The sequence below is a fragment of the Emydura macquarii genome, unplaced genomic scaffold, assembly GCF_026122565.2.
Source record: "Emydura macquarii macquarii isolate MOO-44397 ecotype Brisbane River unplaced genomic scaffold, CSIRO-AGI_Emac_v2 contig_2205, whole genome shotgun sequence".
Lineage (NCBI taxonomy): Eukaryota > Metazoa > Chordata > Testudines > Chelidae > Emydura > Emydura macquarii.
The window spans coordinates 38,398,737-38,421,711 of NW_027132342.1; the positions used below are offsets into that span (position 1 = coordinate 38,398,737).

At 39.4% G+C, this 22,975-nt stretch overlaps 1 protein-coding gene across 3 annotated transcripts in view; it reads left to right on the forward strand.

Annotated features, from left to right (window-relative positions):
- The window catches only part of CAPS2 (calcyphosine 2), an 87,503-nt gene extending 66,451 nt beyond the window's left edge, over positions 1-21,052 (forward strand). For 2 of the 3 annotated variants that reach the window (XM_067559921.1, XM_067559922.1), the window contains 7 exons: positions 39-132; positions 1,294-1,409; positions 9,767-9,843; positions 10,767-10,921; positions 12,079-12,198; positions 13,341-13,437; positions 18,966-21,052. In XM_067559921.1, coding sequence (XP_067416022.1) covers positions 39-132; positions 1,294-1,409; positions 9,767-9,843; positions 10,767-10,921; positions 12,079-12,198; positions 13,341-13,437; positions 18,966-19,141 — 835 coding nt within the window. In that variant the 3' untranslated portion in view covers positions 19,142-21,052. The remainder of the gene's footprint in view (positions 1-38; positions 133-1,293; positions 1,410-9,766; positions 9,844-10,766; positions 10,922-12,078; positions 12,199-13,340; positions 13,438-18,965) is intronic. The other variant, XM_067559924.1, reaches the window with a different exon arrangement.
- Positions 21,053-22,975: the final 1,923 nt, after the last annotated feature.

A 22,975-nucleotide genomic window follows, 5' to 3' on the forward strand; every position in this document is an offset into this window, starting at 1 on the left:
AATTTAATTATTTAAATTTATTTTAAATTACTTCACAGAACAAATGCCCTACCTTTCATTCCGAAAGGAATTTATAGTCATCAGCATGGACAAAGAAAAGGAAAACAATATGATCTTAGTGACTTTTATGTTGTAAGTATTTTTCTATTGAATATATATCAACTCTGCTGATGATTTGGAAATGCCACTTGGGTTGTTTGAATTCAGGGCTGAAGCAAGGACTCTAATCTAGCATGGGAAAGGGAGGGACTGATCCAAAGTATGCAGCAGGCGGTGAAAGTCTTTCCATTGTCTTCATTTTGCTTTGGTTGAGGCCTTAAATCTTAATGGGTTTGGACTAGAGCTGGTTGGAAATTTTTCTACTAACCCATTTTTGCTGGAAAATGCCAATTCAGCAAAACTAAAACTTTTTGTGGGAACAAATCTATTTCTATGAAAGAAGTTGAAACTGATTTCTCAGATTAGGATGAAATTTGATAGGGAGATTTACCCCTCAGAATAGTCATTAGCCCAGTGGTTAGGGCACTCAACTGGGATGTGGGAGACTCAGATTTAGGTCCCTGTTCCAAATCAGGCAGAGCAGGGACTTGAACTAATGTTTCACATGTCCCATATGTGAGTACCTTAACCAGTGGGCTACTATTCTGGGGTGGATGTGCTCATTTTTTCAAACATTTTGAAAGGTTTGTTTTGTTCTGTTGTGAAATAATAAATCTATTGAAGTCTTAGGTTTTCACAAAATGGGAAAACCCTTTCCTGCCCAGCTCCAGTCTGGACCATTCTGCTATATAAAAGCACACTGTCAGCCAAATACTAGATATCAACCGTAGTCTCAAAACAGGCTGCATGTTCTACTCTTTCCACCAGGGGGCATGTAGCTGCACTCAGAAGGGAACAATAAACCTATATTGTTACAAAAGTGAGTAACTCTGAAAGGGGAGAGGACACTGATGACCAAGTAAAACACAAAGTTGCGAGTTAGATTTCATTAGGTGTGTGGCAGACATGCATATTCTGATGGGAATTCATGTTCATTCCATATAAGTACAGCTGCTAGCATAAAATTTGACTTACTGATTCTCTAACTTTTAAGAATAACTAAAATTTTGTGTTTTGTGGTGTTTTTAAATTACAATAATGAACTAGAAGTTTGTGCCATATTCCAGTTGTCCTAAAATAGCATTTTTTCCTATTAAAATGTTAAGAATTCTAGTTCTTGATGAATATCTGCTATAGTATATTTTATAGAATATACAACTTACCTGTAAATCATTCATTTGTTATCACCTACAGGGTGCTAACCTGACTTTTCTGAGTCATAATCTTAGCCTTCCAGAAAGTATTAAACAGAACCCAGTACTTACCCTTCGTGTCACAAATATTGATAAAGCTGCAGTGGACATTCTAAAGTAAGTGTGATAGACTAGCTTTTTCAATTCCTTTTCCTTTTGTGCAAATATCTTCAGAAATGAAGAATTTATATACAAGCTTTAAACAAATACATGTTATTCACACTGCTGAAAGTTTCTGCATTTAGGGTCTTGTTAGGAATAACTAGACATCTAAATGAACGGTATTGAAATAACCTACAAAGGAGCCTTTAACTGTTTGTTGGGATGTAGGAGATAATTGTAAAATAAAAGAATTACATTCCTTAAATGTCTTGTTCACTACATTTTAGTGCTGAATTTGAATTTAAAGACAAACTATTTAGAGACAAATTGTATATTGAAACTTTTCTGATGGTAACAGTTTAGATTACTTCATTTGAAAGAATATACTGTCTGCTCCCTATCTTAAGGGAAAGAAGGCCAAAGAACTGGAAGAAAAGAAAGGAATAAAACACTACTTATGGTGCCAAGTTGAAAACATGAAAGCCAGAGAATGTAACCATGTAATCTCTCTCTAGTCCTTGTCATTTTAGTCAGTGCAGACTAACAAAGGTTTGACTATTTTGACTAGATTTGGCCCTTCACTACCTTCACCAGCATGGCTGAGTGTGGCAAAGAATGAATAAGAGTATCATTTAGAGCATTTTGGGGTTTTTTGACCACTGAATTACTGACTTTGTAGTGTACCTAATGAGCAGTGAGTGACATTTCTGGTTTAGAAGACAACTTGAATAAACATCTGTGAAATGTGAGTAGTCTTAATACATTTAGTTAGGAATGTAGGGACTGGTTATGTCCCTAGGAGAGATGCTGTACATGGATCTTTCCCCTTCCCACAGAAAGGAGACTCAGCCACCTCTGCAGCAGAATTTCCTCATCCCCAGGAGATGCTGCAGCAGGAGGGTGGGCTGTGGATGTGAGGTAGGATTCCTCCTTTCTCTATACATTTCCTCTCTTTCCTATGCCCAGTGAAGTCCAGGGTGGAAATGTAATAAAGCTTAGAGATAATTTTTTACAATGGAAAACCCTTATTTAAGGGGAATTCCTACATTTATTCTTTCAAAATAGGCTTTGCTAAATTGAGTTATTTCATACACTGAAAGAAAGGAACTTTTAAAAACTTATTTCACCTTTGTAACCTTTCAACTTTGGTTACATGAATGGCTAATCACTGAATGTACATTATTTTGTAAATATGACTCTCAACTGAATATCTCTGCAAAAGTAAACTGTCATGTACATTTAATGTGTTCCTTTGGGTTTCTGGATTTCATTGTCAGTACAGTAGTTTTTGCTACAAATAATTTTGTTTGAAGATTATGATTCCATTTCTGAGTTGCCTGAACAATTCTAATTCTATTAAGTGATTTGAAGATGTACTTTCATGGAGTTTGTTGACTCAAATTATGATGAAGAGTCAACGTTAGCCAATAATAGATATTTCAGGATTTAAGTCATCCTGTCCTATAAAAACAATAACAATGTCATAATTAAGACATTCATTCAGTATCTAAAGACTTTCTTTATTTGAACAACTTAATTGACTACTGCTACATATTTCATACTGTGTATTGAAATGTCTAGTTATAAAAATCCTGTTATCATTTACACTCATACCCACTTTATGGTCCCATTACACTTTACACTGTGGTGTGAAGTTGCCATAGTGTAAATGAGAAGCAGGCCCATAGAATTTATAACTATATCTGCATGTTGTAGTGTCCAGAAATATGTATCTATGATATTTACATCTATTTTTTCCTTCTAATTATGGCAAGGTTTTCACAAAATGGAGGACAAGTGTTTAATTGTTGATAATTCATGTAAGGCATTTTACATTTCTGCTGCACAGCGTCTCTCCTCATTCATCACTAATAGTAATAGTTCCCACCTTTGGAATTCAGAGATAGTCTAGTATTGTTGCTGAAGGTTTCAGGACTGAGTCTCACCTTTCAGTTCAGGCCACTGGATTTTCTGCCTCCGTGGGCAAAACAAGTTTGTGGATCAGTTTCTCTCAACCATTTTGTTTTATAATTTTAAATTGTATTTGATTTTGTGCAGTAGCTACTTCATTTCAGTCTCTAGCTCTTCTCTCCCTTTTCTGAGGTGAGGAATTATTGAAATATTAAGGCTCTTAACCCCCTGGCTTCTCTAGTACAAGACCTCTTAAGTGGCTTCCCTGTGCCCCCTACTGTGGCAGCAAAGAAGCCATGCAAGCATTAAACCAAGTCCAAGAGGCGCTATAGGCAGTTTTTCAGGAGACTTAATGGGGTGCTATACCCCGCTGCCATAAGTCGTGGACCCTCACTGCCAGGACATGGGGCTTTTTTGTTGGATAGGCATGAAGGGCCTTGACCTCTGCCCGAAACTCTGACTCCACCATGGGAGTCTTGATTAGGAGCATGAGGATTCCCTTGGAGAGGAAAACCCCACACAGTCTGTTCAGGGGAAAATCTTGCAAACTTCAGAGACTTTAGTTCCCCAAAAAGCAAAAGGAACCTTGCTTTTGCAAGGCAGCAATTCATATTGTTAATGAGCAAGTTGTGTGAAAATGAAAGGTTAAACTCTTTCTCCTTTGCTTTTTCACCCAGAGGGAAATGTTTGGGGCTTTCATCCTCCCAGGGGCCCTCTCCTAGAGTGTTATATGAGGTTCCCTGCCCTCCCCAACCCTGCAGCATGTCTGAGCATTCAAAGAAGCCTGTCACTCATGTGAAGCCCTGCCTCAGGCTGCAGTGTAATGGGAATTGGGTCTATCTGATTTTCAGCCCATAGACCCTGCTGTGCCAGCGAAAGGGGCTCGGGGTCTAAGGGACAGGAAGGAGTCTTTCTCTCTCTTCCCTTTTTCCCATCACATGCTGGCTCCACACTAAAGTGTAAGGAGCACTTCAGGCAGTCTGTGACCAAAATAGAAACACATGAGGATTCTACTTATGTAGCTGCACCATAATGGAATTACAAGGAGGTAAAAACAACAAGAGTTCTGTGGCACTTTGAAGACTAACAAATTTAATTTTTGTAGGCATAAGCTTTCGTGAGACTCAGCTCACTTCGTCAGATGCAGAGGTAGAATGATACAGTAAATAGGAAACATAGATATACAAGTGCATAGAGAACAATGGGGGAAGTGGATGAAAGCCAGGTACTTGAGGGCTAATGACAGTCATTGATTAGGAGGTGAGAATGGGTGAGCAAAGCAATTACCCCTCTGGAACTCTTCTATAAGGAGGTAAGTGAAAAATCCCTTCACATGTTCAAAACAACTTACTGAGTACAATCCCAAGTGGTACTAAGTCTCCTAAAGTACTCAAATGAGTGCTAGGCAGTATGGGGGAGCAAACAGGCATCCTTTCAGACTCCTGGGTCCATTTAGTAGTCTATTTCCACAAAAATAGTATTTGACGAGTCCCCCTTCTTGGTTGAGGGTTCCCAGACCAGGTTGAACAGTGTACTATTTACCTCTTCTAATCAGTCTAGGGAAGTACTGCACACACATGACGAAAAGAAAAAAGTTAAACTAAAATGTTATATAAAAACATAAACGAATTTCATAAGTTTTGGAAACCTAAGGTTGGTTCAGCAGTAGCATCCTTTCTGAAAGACAGTCACATCTTCAGAAGGGGACTTCCTTCCAAAAGATCCCATAGACTGTAAGAGTGAGGACACAACTACATAGAAATTTTAAAGCCTGGTAGGTGGCAAGCAAATGGCTCATTGACTAGGGATATGATCCTTGCTTAAAATGAGAGGTGTTGGGGTTTTGTTCTGGTCAAATCCTTGACGTGACGTGACAAACCATGGTTCCTAATGCAATGGCTAGAAGGAAGCCAGGTTCCACTGATGAATAGCAATCAGTCATCTCAAACAGGTCAACTTTTCATCTAAACTTACATGTGAGGAGCTGTTTGAGAAAATATTAAAAAAATTAGTAACTGAGAATGCAAAGAGGCCTCAACCATCACTGTCAAAGCCAGTTATCTCCAGCAAATAAGATTGCTGATGTCGTGCATTGGGTCAAACCCTACATGGGATTTCTCAAAATAAATCTCCAGAAATTCATTATGAGGACACAGAACCGCTCCTTGGATACAATACAAATTAGGTGTCTTTCCCTGATCACATTAAAATGTGTCTCTTTAAGCAGGAAAGTACAAACTAAATGCTGCCAGATGACACAGTTCTTCTTCAAGTAGATGGAACCATGTATTTCACTTAGATGTATGCATTGAAGCCGGATAAATTTGCATAGCAGTACCCATGCAGGAGTGGTGCTCATGCCTTGTGGCCCTAGCCCCTCTTCTGGATACATAAGGCAGTGCCATCCCGATCCTCCCTCAGTTCCTTCTTACTGCCCATGGCTGTTGTCAGAACTCTTAGTGGTCTCAACCTGTCAACTAGGCTCAGGGTGACTCTTCTGCCTCCTCCAGGAAAAACATGGACGAGCATGGAGCTGGTGCTGGTGTCTGGGATAGCATGGATACCTCTAACCCTTCCCCGGTACCGAGTAGGACAGTTAGAAACCCTGTACTGTTGACTCTGGTTGCAGCCTTTGGGCAGCCGTTGAGGCTGAAACCGACCATTTCCATGTCAGTGGTGTACCAAGCAACTACAGACCTCCTCTGACTTTTGGTTCAGGACTTTGCCAGGGTTGCATCAACTACAGTCCTATTGATTGAAAACCACTGAATCCTCAGGTCTGTCGGCACCACACCCCAATGTTCCCCTTCCTGTGGAAGCAGGACCAGTACCAGGTTCAGTATGGGGGACCTTGGTATTTGGAAACTCCTTGGCATTGCTGCACTCAGCACGACAAATGCGTCCGGGGTGGCTTAGGGCATGCTCAGTATTAGCGGTACCCCTACCATCAGTAGCACCACTTCCTGCCTCATTCTGGGCAACAGACGAGTGAGACCACCTACTAGCTCCCTCTGGTCTTGCTCTGCCCTTATCTCCGGGATCTCTAGGCTCCTCTGCATCTGAGTCAGGGTGGTCATCTTCCGCTCTTCATCGCCTGACTGGCATCAAGAGCCACTGATGAGCAGTGGTCCTTCTCCCTGTGGAGCCTCCACAGTTGCCCTGTCTGCATCCATCAGCCCTGGAACAGGATCTAGCTTTGGCCCAGTTAAGGACCTTGTTTTCATCTCTGGATGATGCTGTGCTACCTGGCTCATCCTCCCTTTTAGTACCAGAGGGTTTTAAGGTGTACTAAGACCTTTTGTGATATGTTGCTGCTTTTTTTGGTATCCAAGCCGAGTTCTTATAGAAGAACATCCACAAACTGATGGACATTTTACAGCCATCTGCCCCTGGGGGAGTCGCCTTCCATATCAGCAATGTGGTACTTGGAGCACGCTGGCTTTGGTACCATCAGTGGCTTGATTACTACCGACAGATGTGTCCTAAACACTGTCAGATTGGGTTATGCTATCCAGCTCCTCTCCACCCTCCCTCCCCACCCCTCTCATGAGATACTACTCTTTAAGCGGTCTGCTCTCCACTGGCAATGAGAGTGGTGGAGGAGGTTCTGCCAGAACACTGGGGTCATAGTTTCTACTTCCAGTATTTTCCAAATCCAAAGAAGAGGTAAGACCCATCCTCAGCCTTTGCAGCCTAAACAAATATATCAGGTACATGAGGTTCTGAATGGTCACTCTATTAACTATCCTCCCTGTGTTGTCTCAGAACAACTGGTTCTTCTTTGAGTGATGGTCCCTATGTGTGTGTTCCAAAAGTGGGTGCACATGTGCGCTGGGCTTTGAAGCCAGACGTTTTTCAGCAGTGGTGTCCGTTGACCTGCCTGGATGTCTTACATCACCACATGCTCCATGCAAGGTTATAAGAGACCGTGTAGGGTGACGTGCCCTCCTACCGCATGGTCCTACCTCTCTTCGTGCTCATGGCTTCTACGAAAATGATGGTCGGTTGTAGATAGGTAGTTCTGTTTCCTTTTTTCTTCTTATTTCTGTAAATATGTTAGTTAGTTAGTGTATATAGTAGCTCCATATGGGGCCTTCCCCGGTCTCTTTATGCCCCAAGTTCTGGGGTTCAAGAACTGCGCCTCATGCCGTCACTCATCTCTTTGAGCAACAAGCACATGCATTGTCTCTACTGCCTGGGCAAGATGCACCTTGTCACCCGCTGTGATATTTGCAAGTCCTTCCTGTCAGGGACCTGTGATGCTCATCTTCTGTGCCTCCGTAAGTTCCTCCAGTTTCATGCAGAGTCTGATCCCAGACCATCGGTGCTGATGACGCACCATCTCTCACTGGTGGGAGTGCTCTACCTTTGGCTTCATGCCCAGATCCATCAGCACTGCCGAGACATGAGATGGCGCACAAGGAAGGTTGCAAGCCCTCTCATGAACACTGCAGTGGTCCCTGTTGTGGATTGCTGCAACACACGGTGTTTCCTCCCTGAGCCGGGTGTGGTTGAGTGAGGCATCATATGATGACCCCACAGGGCTATCTCCTAAGGCAGGGGGCAAGATGAAGCGGAATTGAGATCTGCTGGTGCCTCTGGATCCCGTGATGACTGAGGATCTTGGCTGGTTGTGCATGTGGCCATGGAACGGCCACGTCAGCACTCTACCATGTCTTGTCCCCCCGAATAAGGCAACAAATGGCTGGACCTCATGAGCCACAAACTGTATTCGTCCACAGCTCTTCAATTCCACATTTTTAACTATCAAACTCTGTTGGTGAAGTATGCTTTTAACAATTATACCAAGCTGGCAGAGTTCTTGGAGGATATCCTGCAGGACAAGTGCCAGCAGTTCCAGGCCCTGCTGGATGAGGGCCACCTGATGGCCAAAGTCAGCTGCCAGGTAGACATGTCCTTCCATTCCTTAACCACAGAGGTGGTGATGAATCGTGACATGTGGCTCCAGTTGTTTGGCTTTCCCAGGGAGGTCCAGTCCACTGTCCAGGACCTCTTCTTTGATGTGGACAAGCTGTTCTCCTTAAAAACAGATGAGGCCCTGCATTTACTGAAGGACTCACGGGCAACCCTTCGGTCCCTCAAGATCTGCCACTGTACCAACCCACCTATACCAGGTACCAATCTAAACCGCAGTTCTGGCAGCGCCACCTACCCACTGCACAAATCCATGTATGATAAGTACCAAGAGCCAGCCTGCCGGCTCCCCTGATCCCAGCGGCCATGGCCGTCTGCCATTTCCACACGTCATCACCAGAAAGCCCAATTTTGATGCAATGGTCGAGAACTGCGAACCCCCCATGTCATAGCCTCTAGTCCCCTGTGCCACCTTTGGGGGACATGTTGCCCTATTAGCCCACCATTAGGGCAATATCACCATGGATCAGTGGGTACTGGAGATTGTATGACACAGCTACTTGATAGAATTCAGAAAGCTCCCAATCAGTCAGATTACACATCCCAGTTGTACCTTGTTCACCTCATTCTGTCCAAAATGCTAGGGGCTTAGGGCCTCAAAGTTGCTGCAGGCGAGATGTTAAAATCCTGCACCAGCTGGCATGTGGGAAATTATGAAAGAGTCAAGGCTTTACAACGTCCATTGTGGCATTATGGGAAAAAGTGTATGAGACTCAGGGAAAGATTTGCAAAGTAGGTTTCCATTCCTCTGCAGTGGCTTCCATTGGTAGGAAAGTGTTGCTGGGTTGGTTCCTAAATAATTCCTTAAATGACAAAAGTCTTGCAGTGTATGGAGGGTCTTCTATTTCTGCTAATTATTTGACTCTAATAATAATTAAAATTCTGCTTATGCCATGTCTCCTTATTCCTGTGATTCATTGCTTTCTGCTTCCCATTCGTGGTGAATGAGGAGAGAAGCTGTTCAGCAGAGTGAGAAATTTCTTACCTGATAATTTTCTTTCTGTTAGCAGCTTCTCTTCTCATTCAACCCACCCTAGCCATCTGGTAAATGACTGTAATACAATTTGTTGTAACAAATTGAATTATTTCTCTAAAGGGAGACTTGGAAATAAAATTGTCTTAAAGTTATTTATATATTATATCAGGTTGTTATCTTAATGCTAATAATTGGTTGATAGAGAATTTATACAGCTTTGGAAGAACTAAACTAAAGGAAGGGGCTTAGTACTGCAGCTTCTAGCAACACCATTGCTGCTGAATTCACAGGTGAGAAGTGTTACTTATTAGTGATGACTGAGAGAAACTGCTAACAGAAAATTATCAGGTAAGAAATTTCTCATTCCTACTGCTATTGCACAAGAACGTTTTGTGTGCCAGTATCTATTAAAGTTAAGGCACTCAGATAGTATGCTGATGAGAGTGGTATAAGAATTATGTTTATTTCTGTTCAAAACATTTTTTGTAGCAATCTTTTTGTTTTGGTAATGTAGAATGTAACTTTATCATTATGAACTGATTAATTTTAGAACTACTTCTGTGGAAATCAAGCAAGACATTACCCAGGAAGAGATTGATGAGAGCATAGTTTTCAGGGTTGTTCGAGGTTTGTATACTTACCACAATTATGTTTATTTTTAATTTTTGTTTGTGTCTTCACAACTCATCTAAAAGAGCACTTAATGAAGTTTTTAAAATGATTTCTTTTTTCAAAAAATTAAAAATATGAGCAAGAAATTTAAATTAATACAATAGGTATTACTACTGGCATCAAACATCAGAGGAAAGGAATGCAAACATATGCGTATTTTGCTTTCTGCTTTAATATATGCATTTCCTTTGAGCTTTGAGAGGTTTTTTTTTTGTTTTGTTTTTTTTTGACAAAGGAAAAGCCCAGCACAGGCCCTTGTAGATTAGTTACAAATGTAATGTATAAAATGTTGCTTTCAGTAACCACCTATGAAAGAAATGTTAAGAACCCCATTCATATGACACTGAATTTTAATAATTTTCCCCCATTTTGTCACAGATACAAAGCTATTTTCTTAATGCCGTGTTGGATAGCTCTTTTGGTCATTCTTAATACACTGGATGTGTTCTTGATTTTCATGGTCTGCATATTAAATATTTTGCTTACTAATAAAGATGTCAGTGCACATTTATTGGTGTTCACTGGAAGATTTAATTCATCTATCAATTCCAGTGTACAGACTTTTGAGAGAAGACTTTGCTGTTTCACATTTACATAGACCTCTTCAAACAGGACTACATTAATGCAAACTAGGAACCTTTAAGTTCGTGCACATAGGGTCAACATGAGGGAGTTACAGCGCAGCATTTTGGTGTGCACTGCTATTCACACCCCGCAGTCCAAACTGCAGGGCAATGTTTACCTGCCCTTACACTTCAAGAACAAGAGAACTTGGATGCATGGATGTGCTGTTTAATTAGCAGTGTGGTAAGTGGGAGTTTTTTTGGAAAAAACATCTTCAGGTAAACATTGTTTCTTATATTTCTTCTGGTCCTTAGATATACTTAAAAAGAAGCTAAGTAAAAGGGGAGTTCGTGTTGTAACAGGATTAGGAAAATACTTCCGACAACTGGATCAAAAGGGAGATGGAGCTCTCTCTAAGGCACTCTTTAAACAAGCTTTAATGGCATTTCATTTAGAAGTGCCTGAAGAGGTAAGTCTTGATGCAGCTAATTAAGAGTGAGATCCCAAAGCAATTGTCTTCTAAAAGTTTATGGAATCACTTCTTGCTTTCATTGAAATCTTTAGTTTAATAACTTGTATTTGCTTTTATTGTGGTTTTTGGTACTTCTTCTTTTAGTCCCACATGAAACCCTTTGAAAAAAGTAACATTGAGGCCTTCTTTAAAAATCATAAAGAAGCAGAAAGGACACAACCCATTTTTTTTCTTTTACAAGTTCCCTTTAAAATAATATTTTAAAAAGTTTTTGGAGCCTAATTAAGAGAGAGCTAGTGTACATCCAGCTGATAGGTAGGGTAGGAGAAACTGGCTTAGAAAAAGGTTACTGATTGATTGGTAATTTATGGTGTCTGTATACTAGATTGATAGTTTCTTTATTGCAGGCTAGGCTATTCCATGTATTAGATTGGTGGTAAATTTCCCATTGCCAAAATAGATGTTGATATTATTTTAACCCTGTTAGTTAAGGGTCCCAGAAATTTTCCAGTCTCTTACCATCCAGGAAGGGCAGAGGTCAATTGTATGTAGGGCTCTGATTGCCATTAGTGCTCCCATGACTGCTACTTGTGTTACTGGCCTAAATTCTTGGAAAGAGCCTGGCTTTTATTGCTGCTCTTGGCTTGTTTCTGTTGATCTGAAGGGGAGCTGGATTTAATGATCTTCTCTATAAAATAAAATAATTTCTTGTAGCAGGAGGTGCTGGGTTTTGAGATTGAGTAAAGATAGGTTGGATTTATCAAGTGGTTATTTAGTCCCCAAAATTTTTGTGGGGCATGATTTTGCTGCATCTATGCCAGAGGAGAAGTAGGATTTATTTGCCTCCTAAATAGCAGTGGCATAGGTTTTTAAGCCTTTATAGGTTCTCATTAAGCTTTGGGAATTTCAAAGGGCTCGGGCCCGAATACACACCAAGAGGGTGCAATCAAGCCCTTAGTCCTTGCTTTAACTACTAATGGTCAGTCTGTTTTACATAATAGTTTGTGATTTGGTGAATGAAATTACAGTCTTTCAATAATAATGTGGTTCTTTTATTAATTTGTAATACCTTCTATTATAAATGAGCTGACCAGCTTATGTTAAGACAGGTCTTTTAAGAACTAACTTCGGAAAGTCACTCTTTTAAATTGCAGGATTTTGAGTCTTTGTGGATTATTCTTGATGACAACGGTGATGGTAAAGTCGATTATGGGGAGTTCACTCGTGCCATTATTGGGGAAATGAATGAGTATCGAAAAGAATTTGTAAGAAAAGTAAGTTTGTTTTAATTATTCTAAATATAGGTATAACAATATATATGGGAAAAATTTGAAATTGTTGAATGCCTATTTTTGATTAATAATATTTTAGTTTTGATTTTGTTAAACTGTGCATCTGAAATTTAGGAATGTAAGAATGTTAAACTAATCTAAAGGCTGCATCTCTTTGGCTTGTGTGGAATTTCCACAACTGACAACAAAAACTTTCCATCATGTCATGAGTTGTTAGTGTGCTCCCTATGCTTACCCATTCTTACAGTGCAGTCCAGTGGATAGGACATGGGGTTGGGAATTAGAATAGCTTTCCATTCCTGGTTCTGCCATAATCTTGTTGGTTGATTTTTGGCAAGTCATGTCAGCTGTGTGCCTCGGTTTGCCCTTCTGTCAAATGAGGATAATGATACTAACCTCTTTTATAAACCATTTGAGATCTACAATTGAAAAGCACCGTATGAGAGCAAGATATCACTATTATTTATTTAAAATACCAGTCTGCATGTATGAAAACTGGATAGATAAAGGGATTGGTAACATAATATGGAACCTTTCATTTTTTAGGACCCTTGTTAGAATCCATCTCATATTGTAGTGACTGGAAGTTAAATACTAAGAACAATGCCCCTTTTTTGCGTATCTTTACTCCTAAAAGACCTGGTTCTCCCAGTCTTATACGGAGTCCATACTCTGAGTAATGCATGAAATAAGATTGTATTCCTACTGCTAACACTGTCAATGCAATACGGTTATGGGAGATTTAACTGAGTTCTTTTTCTGCCCCATATAACTGGTTGCAATTAAGATCTAATTACAGAATCTGTTACTGTTGTTGCCAGAGGCAGACAGAACTCAGCTTGATTTCAGATCCGATCCTAGGTTGAATTTGCTGTGTTAGTGGGAAAAAAATTATTAAATTTTGTATAGAAGTAATTGAGAGAAAGTAACTATGGAATCCCACAATATTTTGAGTCAGTTTTCTGACTAAATTGCAGACTGAGATTGCGCATGTAAAATATGTAAGAATTTCATTCTAAGTAAAATCTATTATATTGGACATAAAATATCTGATGTAATTAAATACATTCATATCATAATTTCTGCTAACTTCAGGACCACATTTCCTTTTTATCTTTGTTTAGGCTTATATGAAACTTGATTTCAACAAAACTGGCAATGTACCTATGGTAGATATCAGAAAATGTTATTGTGCCAAGAAACACTCTCGAGTGTTGTCAGGTAATTCATGTAAAAAGAAATATTTTAAGTAGCTAACTGATCTTACTTGTTAGCAGAGATACAATACCTGTTATTATAAACTGTTTCCTAATGGCTTGGACTTGAGGTTGTTAATGAGAATTATTTTGTCCACTGGTCAAAACTCCTAGACACTTGTCAAAAATGATTTAGTTACTACTTAGTCCTACCTTGAATGCAAAGGACTGGGCTAGATAGCCTATTGAGGTCCCTACCAGTCCTATACTTATAGTTGACCACAGAATCATAGAATATGTGTGTCTTATTAGAACTGATGAGGGAATTATAGACTGTCAGCCTAACTTTAATACCTGGAAAGATACTGGACCAAATTATTAATTAGTTTATAAGCACCTACAGGGTAATGGGGTTATAAGAAATAGTCAGCATGGATTTGTCAAACAAATCATGCCAAACCAACCTAATTTCCTTCTTTGAGAGGTTTACTGGCATAAGGAATAGGGAGAAAACAGTAGGCATGATGTATTTTGTTTTTAGTAAGGCTTTGATATAGACCCACATGACAGTCTCATAAGCAAACTAGGAAAATGTGATTTATATGAAATTACTAAAAGTAGATGCACAACTGGTTGAAAGACTGTACTCAAAGAGTAATTATCAATGGTTTGCTGTCAAACTGGGAAGGGTGTATTTAGTGGGGTGCTGCAGGGGTCAGTTTTGGTTCTGGTACTACACTGTATTTTCATTAATGACTTGGATAATGCATGGAGAGTATGCTCATAAAGTTTGTGGGTGACACCAATCTGGGAGGTGTTTGTGAATTCAAAATGACCTTGACAAATTGAAGAATTGGTCTGAAATCAGCAAGATGAAATTCAATAAAGATAAGTGCAAGTACTACATTTAAGAAGGGAAAAATAAAATGCACAACTACAAAATGGGGAATAACTGGCTAGGTGCTAATACTGCTGAAAACGATCTGCAGGTTATAGTGGATCACAAATTAAATGAGTCAACAATGTGATGCAGTTGTGAAAAAGGCTAATACATTCTGGGACATAGTAACAGGAGTGCATAGGTGTGTGCACGGGGTGTGCCGGGTGTGCCCAGGCACACCCTAATGCAGGGGTGTCAAATAGGAAGATACAGGGAGGCGCCGCCAAAATGCATGGATCAGTGCTTTTTTTCGGTGGTGAACAAGAGGCGGTGGGGAATAGTGCAGCGAAATTGACAAGCTGATGCGGAAATAGAAGGAGCTGGCAGATTTTGCTGCGGTGGCTGAAATGACACGCCTGAAAATATCAGAAAATTCCCTGGGTGCACACCCTAATGAAATGTGCTGCGCACACCTATGCAGGAGTGTCATATGTGAGACACAGGAGGTAATCATCCCACTCTGCTGAGCATTGGTAAGGCCTCAGCTGGAGTATTGTGTCCAGTTCTGGATGCCAGATCTTTAGGAAAGATGTGGACACCTTAGAGAGAGTTTGAAGCCATGATAGATCAAAGTGCACTACGGAAGCTTTAGTGTAAGGCAGCAGGGTCCACAGGAACACTTAGTGCGTGGCAAGCTTGTGCGCAGTAGATTTATACTCTGAATTGCTGTAGAGACAAGCCATAAATGTATCCAGGATATAAAATACCTTCTGAATAAACAATTAATATTTTTCTGGAGTAGTGAGTTCACTAATCCTTTACAACTTGAGGTATTTTTACTGTTAATAGCCAGTTTTCTTTTCAGGGGTATAAAACAGAATGTACAAGGTTTAAATCTAATGTTGAAGCAAAAGGACTCCCTACCCAGGTGATGTCCATCCCAAGAGAACAGCCCTCTGTCCATGAATGCCTCTCAGTGACCATATATCCCAAAGCCCTCCTTATAGCATCGCTGCCTGAGCCATCTGTTGATCATCAGAATCTTGTCACGCCTTTGCTGTCCTCCTCTAGGGACAGTGTTGAGAGGAGCCTGGGTAACAAAATGGAGGAAGTAGACTGGTGTACAGGAATTGAAGGGTATGAGCTGTTTAAGAAAGACATATAAAGGCAAAGTTAGTGGAATAGCATTGTATATCAATGAGGAGGTAGACTGTAAAGAAATTAGAAGTGATGGAATTGATAAGACAGAGTCTGTCTGGGTAAAAATCACATTGGGGAAGAAAACTATTAGAGTTTCCCCTGGGATAGTGTTTAGGGTGTGATACAGACCACCAGGATCTGATTTGGACATGGATAGGGACCTCTTTAAGGCTTTTAATGAAGTAAATACTGCTGGGAACTGTGTGATTATGAGAGACTTTAACTTCCCAGGTATAGATTGGAAGACAAGTGCTAGTAGTAATAATAGGGCCCAGATTTTCGTGGATGTGATAGCTGACGGATTCCTTCATCAAATAGTTACTGAACCAATGAGAGGGGATGCCATTTTAGATTTGGTATTAGTGAGTAGTGAGGACCTCATATAAGAATTGGTTGTAGGGGACAACTTTGGTTCAAGCGTCCATGAGCTAATTCAGTTCAAACTAAATGGAAGGATAAACAAATCTCCATCCAAGAATATTAAAGGAACTAATTCATGAAATTGCAAGCCTATTAGCAAGGATTTTTAATGAATCTGTAAACTCAGATGTTTATTGTACCATATGACTGGAGAATTGCTAACATAGTTCCTATTTTTAAGAAAAGGAAAAAAAGTGATTCGGGTAACTACAGGTCTGTTAGTTTGACCTCAGTGGAATGCAAGGTCTTGGAAAAAACTTTCAAAGAGAAAGTAGTTAAGGACATTGAGGTTAACGGTAATTGGGATAAAATACAACTTTTCTTTTTTGAGAAGATAACAGATTTTTTTGGATAAAGGGAATGCAGTGGATCTAATCTACCTAGATTTCAATAAGGTGTTTGATACAGTTCTAAATGGGGAATTATTAGTTAAATTGGAAAAAATGGGGATTAATATGAAAATTGAAAGGTGGATAAGGAACTGGTTAAAGCGGGGACTACAACGAGTCATACTGAAAGGTGAACTGTTAGCCTAGAGGGAAATTACTAGTGGAGTTTCCCAGGGATCGGTCTTGGAACCAATCTTTTTTAACCTTTTTTATTATTGAAATTGGCACAAAAATGGGAATGTGCTAATAAAGTTTGCGGATGACACAAAGTTGGGAGGTATTGCCAATACAGAGAAGGATCAGGATATCATACAGGAAGATCTGGATGATCTTGTAAATTTGAGTAATAGAAATAGGATGAAATTTAATAATGGAAAGTGCAAGCTCATGCATTTAGGGACTAATAACAAGAATTTCTGCTATAAATTAGGGACGCATCAATTGGAAGTGAAAGAGGAGGAGAAGGACCTAGGCCTATTAGTTAATTACAGGATGACTATGAGCCGCCAGTGTGATGTGGCTGTGAAAAAAGCCAATGCGGTCCTAGGATGCATCAGATGAGGTATTTTCAGTAGAGATAGGGAGGTGTTAGTACTGTTATACAAGGTGCTGGTGAGAACTCATCTGAAATACTGTGTGCGGTTCTTGTCCCCCATGTTTAAGAAAGATGAATTCAGACTGGAGCAGGTGCAGAGAAGGGCTACTAGGATGATCTGTGGAATGGAAAACCTGCCTTATGAAAGGAGACTCAAAGAGCTTGGCTTGTTTAGCCTAACCAAAAGAAGGTTGAGAGGAGATATGATTGCTCTCTATAAATACGTCAGAGGGATAAATACCAGGGAGGGAGAGGAATTATTTAAGTTCAGCGCCAATGTGGACACAAGAACTAATGGATATAAACTGCCCATTAGGAAGTTTAGACTTGAAATTAGATGCAGGTTTCTAACCATCAGAGGAGTGAAGTTCTGGAATAGCCTTCTAAGGGGAGCAGTGGGGGCAAAAAACCTAGCTGGCTTAAAAAATGAGCTTGATAAATTTATGGAGGTGATGGTATGATGGGACAGCCTAATTTGGCAATTGACTGATCTTTGACTACTGATGGTAGATATGCCAGTGACCTGTGATGGGATGTTTGATGGGGTGTGTTTTGAGTTATTACAGAGAATCCTTTCTGGGTGTGTAGCTGGTGAGTCTTGCCCACATGTTCAGTGTTTAACTGATCGCCATATTTGGGGTCAGGAAGGAATTTTCTCCCAGGGCAGACTGGCAGAAGCTCTGGGGGTTTTTCGCCTTCCTCTGTAGCATGGGGCACTTCTCCCTTGCTGGTGGATTCTCTGTACCTTAAAGTCTTTAACCATGATTTGAGGACTTTAATAACTCAGTCATAGGTTAGAAGTTTACAGGAGTGGGTGGGTGAGGTTCTGTGGCCTGCATTGTGCAGGAGGTCAGACTAGATGATCACATTGGTCCTTTCTGACCTTAGAGTCTGTGTCTGAGTCTATGAGCCTGAGCCTATTTTATACCTCCAGTATGCCACCTAATGTGGCATGCTGATACACCTAAAAATAAGAAGAAAAAGACAGTTATGAAACACCTGCCAGAAGAGAAGGTGAGCCCTGTGCGAAGGCTGAAGGAATAGCTAGCCCAAGGAGGGTGGACTATTACTTAATTATAATTCTTGGTTTTTGAGATACACTTCAATTGACTACCATCTATTTGCATTCCTATAGAGTAATTTATACTCTTCAACTTGGTTTGGAGTATTTTTCCATTTAACATGATTTGTTGTTAGGTGGTGGTTTGGAGTATTTTTCCTTTTTGCTCCTAAAAAGAACTAACCAAAGAAAGCCATGGGGGCAGTATTGGCATTGACAGGGATAATGGATGTTTTATAAGATTGTCTAATAGCTAAGAACTGTGGTTTAGGGGATTTACTGACTGGATATGTGCTTAGACCACAGACTCCCAGGGTGAAATCCCTGCTCCATTGAAATCCATGAAGCCAGGATTTCACCACAACCGTGGTAATCCATTCAGATGTATATCTTCAGAGGATACTTCTTTTCTATGCTGAAAGTAATTTGGGATGTAATCTTGATCAAGAAGAAATCACTTCATGTGTTACAATCCCAACACTTATTTAGAATGCAAACAATTTCTTAAGATGTTTCTAGAGCTCTGAATTTGTATTGAACTAAACAAATTCACTTAAAGATTAAACTGTCAGTAATTCAGAAGTGCTCTAATAGTGCATCATTCTGTTTTGGAGTCCTTTGAAGAAAAATACTTCTGATCTCACTATCCATTTAAATCTGTTTTGGACTGATGAGGAAGAGGTGGTGGTGGTGTTGATGATGATGATAAATGTGAGGAGACATCCTGTGTTATGAAGATGGGACAGTTCTAGAAGCCTAAATCAAATGGGGGAAAAAAGTCTCCACTATTCAGATTGTATTACCCATGTATTGTAAACCAAATTCTGTTAAAAGTAAAGACAGCAACTGTTTCTTTTCATAAATATATTTTTAAATCAAAATTTTGTAGTTTGCTAAAGGAAAAAATCTTCGCAAACACAATTTTAAAAGTTTATTTTCACTTAAATATATCAAATGCTATATATTGAGTGTTCCTGAGAATGTTTAATGGCAAATAAAATTTTAACAGGTGATGCTACAGAGGAAGAAATTAAATCTTCATTTCTAGAAACACTAGCAGATACCTGCAGCAATCCCGGTGAAGTGTCATATTGTGAGTTTGAAGATTACTATGAAGGATTAAGTACTGGAATTTTGGATGATGAAGATTTTGTTAATATTTTAAAGAATGCTTGGGGAATTTAGAAGTGAAGAATACATAGAATGTCAAAAAACAAAACAAAACAGTCCAAATGAGGAGTAAATTAAATAAGGATTTATTCTTGATATATTTTTTTGAATGAATGTTTCAAATCTGAAAATATTTGAGTAAATTTTCAGAGTGGTATATAAGTTATACATACACCTCCTTTGAACTATGCTAATATTTCTTTTATGTACATTTTGTGTTTAATAAAACTAAAATTTGTAGAAGCTTTATACACTTCCATTTGGCAGTAGGATCACTTCTCATTAAAATACTGTAGCTTATTTTAAAAACAGAAACTAGAATACAACATAGGTAAAAGGGTACATGCAAGAGAGAACTTACTATACATCATAAGTACCAGTTGTATGATATACTGTTGAGAAGCTTTAGATTTAACTATATATATTATATATGAACACTTGTGTTTTTTCTCTAGAATCTGTTGCTTACAAAAGAGGAAATTTGTTTTATGAAATGTGTAGGGCCAGATTCTTCTTGGCTTTTACATTTGTGAGAAGGATGCAAGCCATCTCCCTCATCTCCCCCCAGATTTGGGGAATGGTTCACTATACCAAAAATGCATAGAAAATTAAGAACAGTGCCTAATGTAATAACTTTCAGAATAAAATACAGCTTGTTCTGAATATATTTACTGATCTTCATCAGACACTAACTGACCCATAGATTCTCCAAAGGTTCTAGTGAGATGCTTTTGATTAGAGTTTGGATTTACTGTGCATACTTGCCCTTAGGTTGCAGAAATGTGTTCTAGGACCTGTAATGTACTTCAGGCCTTACAGCCTTTTGCTGAAGTGTTTTTTCAAATAAATAATAGATTTACTCTTTTAGATGTGTGACTTGGCATATATTCTGCTGCTATGATCATTATTTTTGGTTGAACCTTAACAGTAAACTCCTTAGTCAACAGCGATAGGTTTTTTTGTTGGTTTGTTTTCTAAACCTTTCTAAGAAAGCAGCAATCACAACTACAGAAATTAAACTTCTAGTACACCCCTGCTCAAATGTTCCTTACTATTGTAAATATTTAATCAGTTGTGCCTTTTAATAAACTATATTTTGCGAATCCTGAAATGTTTATTGTATTAAGAAATGCAAAATGCCTTATTGATATTTTTTCTAATTATATTTCATAATAGTCTTGGTGAAAGATACCTTTAACACTAGGGCTAATTTAGAATCAGACTGTATATTTTGAGTCTTGTGCTGTTAAAATGTAGTTTGCTTTGTATTTGTCTTGCTGCATTTATCTGTCTTGTGTTCTGTGGGTAACAGAAGTTTCCTCTGTCTGACAAAACTTGTTGCTCACAGAAATTTGAGGACAACATTGAAATTCGTTGGTCTTTAGTCAATATCTTAGGCTGTCTTATTCTACCTATATTACCTTTTCCTTTACCTAATGTTTTTTAACTCATGGCCATTTGCCTTCTGATTGTTAGTTTTGTAGCCCTTGCTCATTTTTAACATCTCTTCTTGCTGTATTTACTATTTCTGTGATTAACTTTCTGATTTCATATTTTAATGTATTGTTTCTGATTTTTGTTTATTTGAACATTTTCTATTTAACCATATTTTATGTAGTTTGTTTACCTCTTATGTAATTGTCCCCCACTCCATTTATTTCCCCTCTCTAATAAAGAAGTCCCTTTTCCTTTCACATTACCCATTGTCATCCTGTGATAATTTACCTATTAATCCAGCTCCTTCCCAAAAATGCCCAAATGAGGGATTATCTCTGTTCTACCATAAACCTGTCCATGTCTACTATTAAAGAAAGAAAAGTTCCATGAATGCTTGCCCTGATGTCAGAATTCCGCAGGGGTTGATTAAAATGTACACTTCTCCACTCCTGCTGGAATCTACCCTTCCTGAAGAAATTTTGTAGACTATCTGTGATAAAATTGTTGGTGTTGCGGAGAAGAGATGGACCCTGAGGCCCCTGCTGTGTGTCATGGGTATGTGATCTAGAGGTTTTACAGGGAAGCACTTATTTATGTGCCAAAAAACACATGCATCAAAATGTAATTTTTATTGATCTTTTAAAGAAATCATCTGTCCCATTAAACTCATTGACTTCATTGGAGTTACAGCAGACATATATTCATCCCACTGCTTGTGTATGTGTCTCAGTGATTTGGGAACTAAATAGGGGTCTACTGCCTTAAGGTAGTAAGCTGAAAATGTTCTTCCTGGTAAACAGCAAAATGCTAGAAAGCCAACATGGAAATGAATATCTATTAGCTTATAGAAGAAAGAAACTTTATTTCCCAGAGAGATTTTCCTGTTTACCGAATTTCACCAAATTGCTAAAATATGTTAGGCAGCCTTGTAGATTACAAAATATATTGACAAAATTGTCTTCTCATGTTAAAAGCATGAGGGAATATTTTGTGAGGAAATCTCCATGTCCTCGTCTTCCTGTGCCCACATGGGAAGGGTAGGTATTGCGCCCAGAAAGCTTTGTGCTTGGTGAATCCCTGATATGACAGCTATCTGTACAGAGGCCCTATGGCTCATGTCCCTTGCAATTTATGTCTTTGTCTTCCTCTTGTCAATGTCTGCTCTCTGTCACATAAATCTGACACTTGAAAGATGAACATAATTCCATAGTTATTTTGCTCACATTTTTTTCTTGGGATCCTGAAGGTACATTCTCCTTGAGAGAGTCATCAACCATAACTACTAAGGGCCAGATTTTAAAAAGTATTTAGGCACCTAAAGATTCTAATAGATACCTACTGGAATTTTCAAAAGTGCCAAGATGCTTGGGAGTTAGGTGCTTAGGCTCTTGACAATCTCATTGGGTTCCTGTTGGAATCTTTAGACTCCTAAATACTTTTAAAATGTGGCCCTGAGACACTGGAGAGTCACATCTCCAATCAAATGATTATGTTCTAAGTTAAGACTCAAGTATCTAATGTTTCATGCTACTGTTTTGTTTTCCAAAAATTCAATTTTATACATCAAACCTGGTAGCCTCTGTCCTCCAATTAAATGAGAAGTCCAGCTTGTGAGTTTTTTGCACTTTTGCTTTTTTTAGCATCTTCTCAGATGTCTCAATGCTCTAGTTCGGTGTGTCCTGGCTTCTTCATATTTTATTTACATGAAAGGTAAAATAGGAACTTTCTGGCTAGAGAGTTGTCTAGTGTAAGGGACCAGGGCATTGGCATTCTGATATAGTGGTTACTGCTGGATTGGTATTGCAGAGTCAAGGGACAGCCATGAGGGGGTGGTTGGCAAGCAGGGATCAGAGTAGTGTGAAAGCCTAAATCAGTAGGCAAGAGTCAAGGTCAGAGGCAGGCCAGCATCAGAGATCAGAAGCAGCTACCAGGGTGGAGTCAGAAGGCAAGAGTCAGGGTCAGAGTCAAGCTGTGGTCAGAGACCAAAGATCTGTGAGCAAGACAAAAGGAGATGAGATCTAGAGCTGCAGCAAGACAGAAGTCTGAGTGGTTGCCCAGACAACTTCCTGGGGCACTATCCAAGGTTAAATAGTAAGTGTGGGGCAATCAGATGGCTGCAGGGTGCTAACACTCTGTCCCCTTTGGGCAATGCTTCCTGTGGTGCCTAATTTCCACAGTGGTCTTTAGATGTGGCTCTGTATGCCCTCCTGGTGGTGATGTGAGAATGTCAGTTGTCCCAGACGCCACAGATCCATACACCTGGTTGCTGCTTAAGGCATCACTCTTTGTTTGTCTTCACATTGTGTGTTGTCAGAAATGAGTGAATCCTTCTCTCTAAAGAATGACAAAAGGAAAAAAGAAAGTCCCCCAGAGTGCTGAGTAAGTGGGAAGTTGAAAATCAGGCAGGAGACC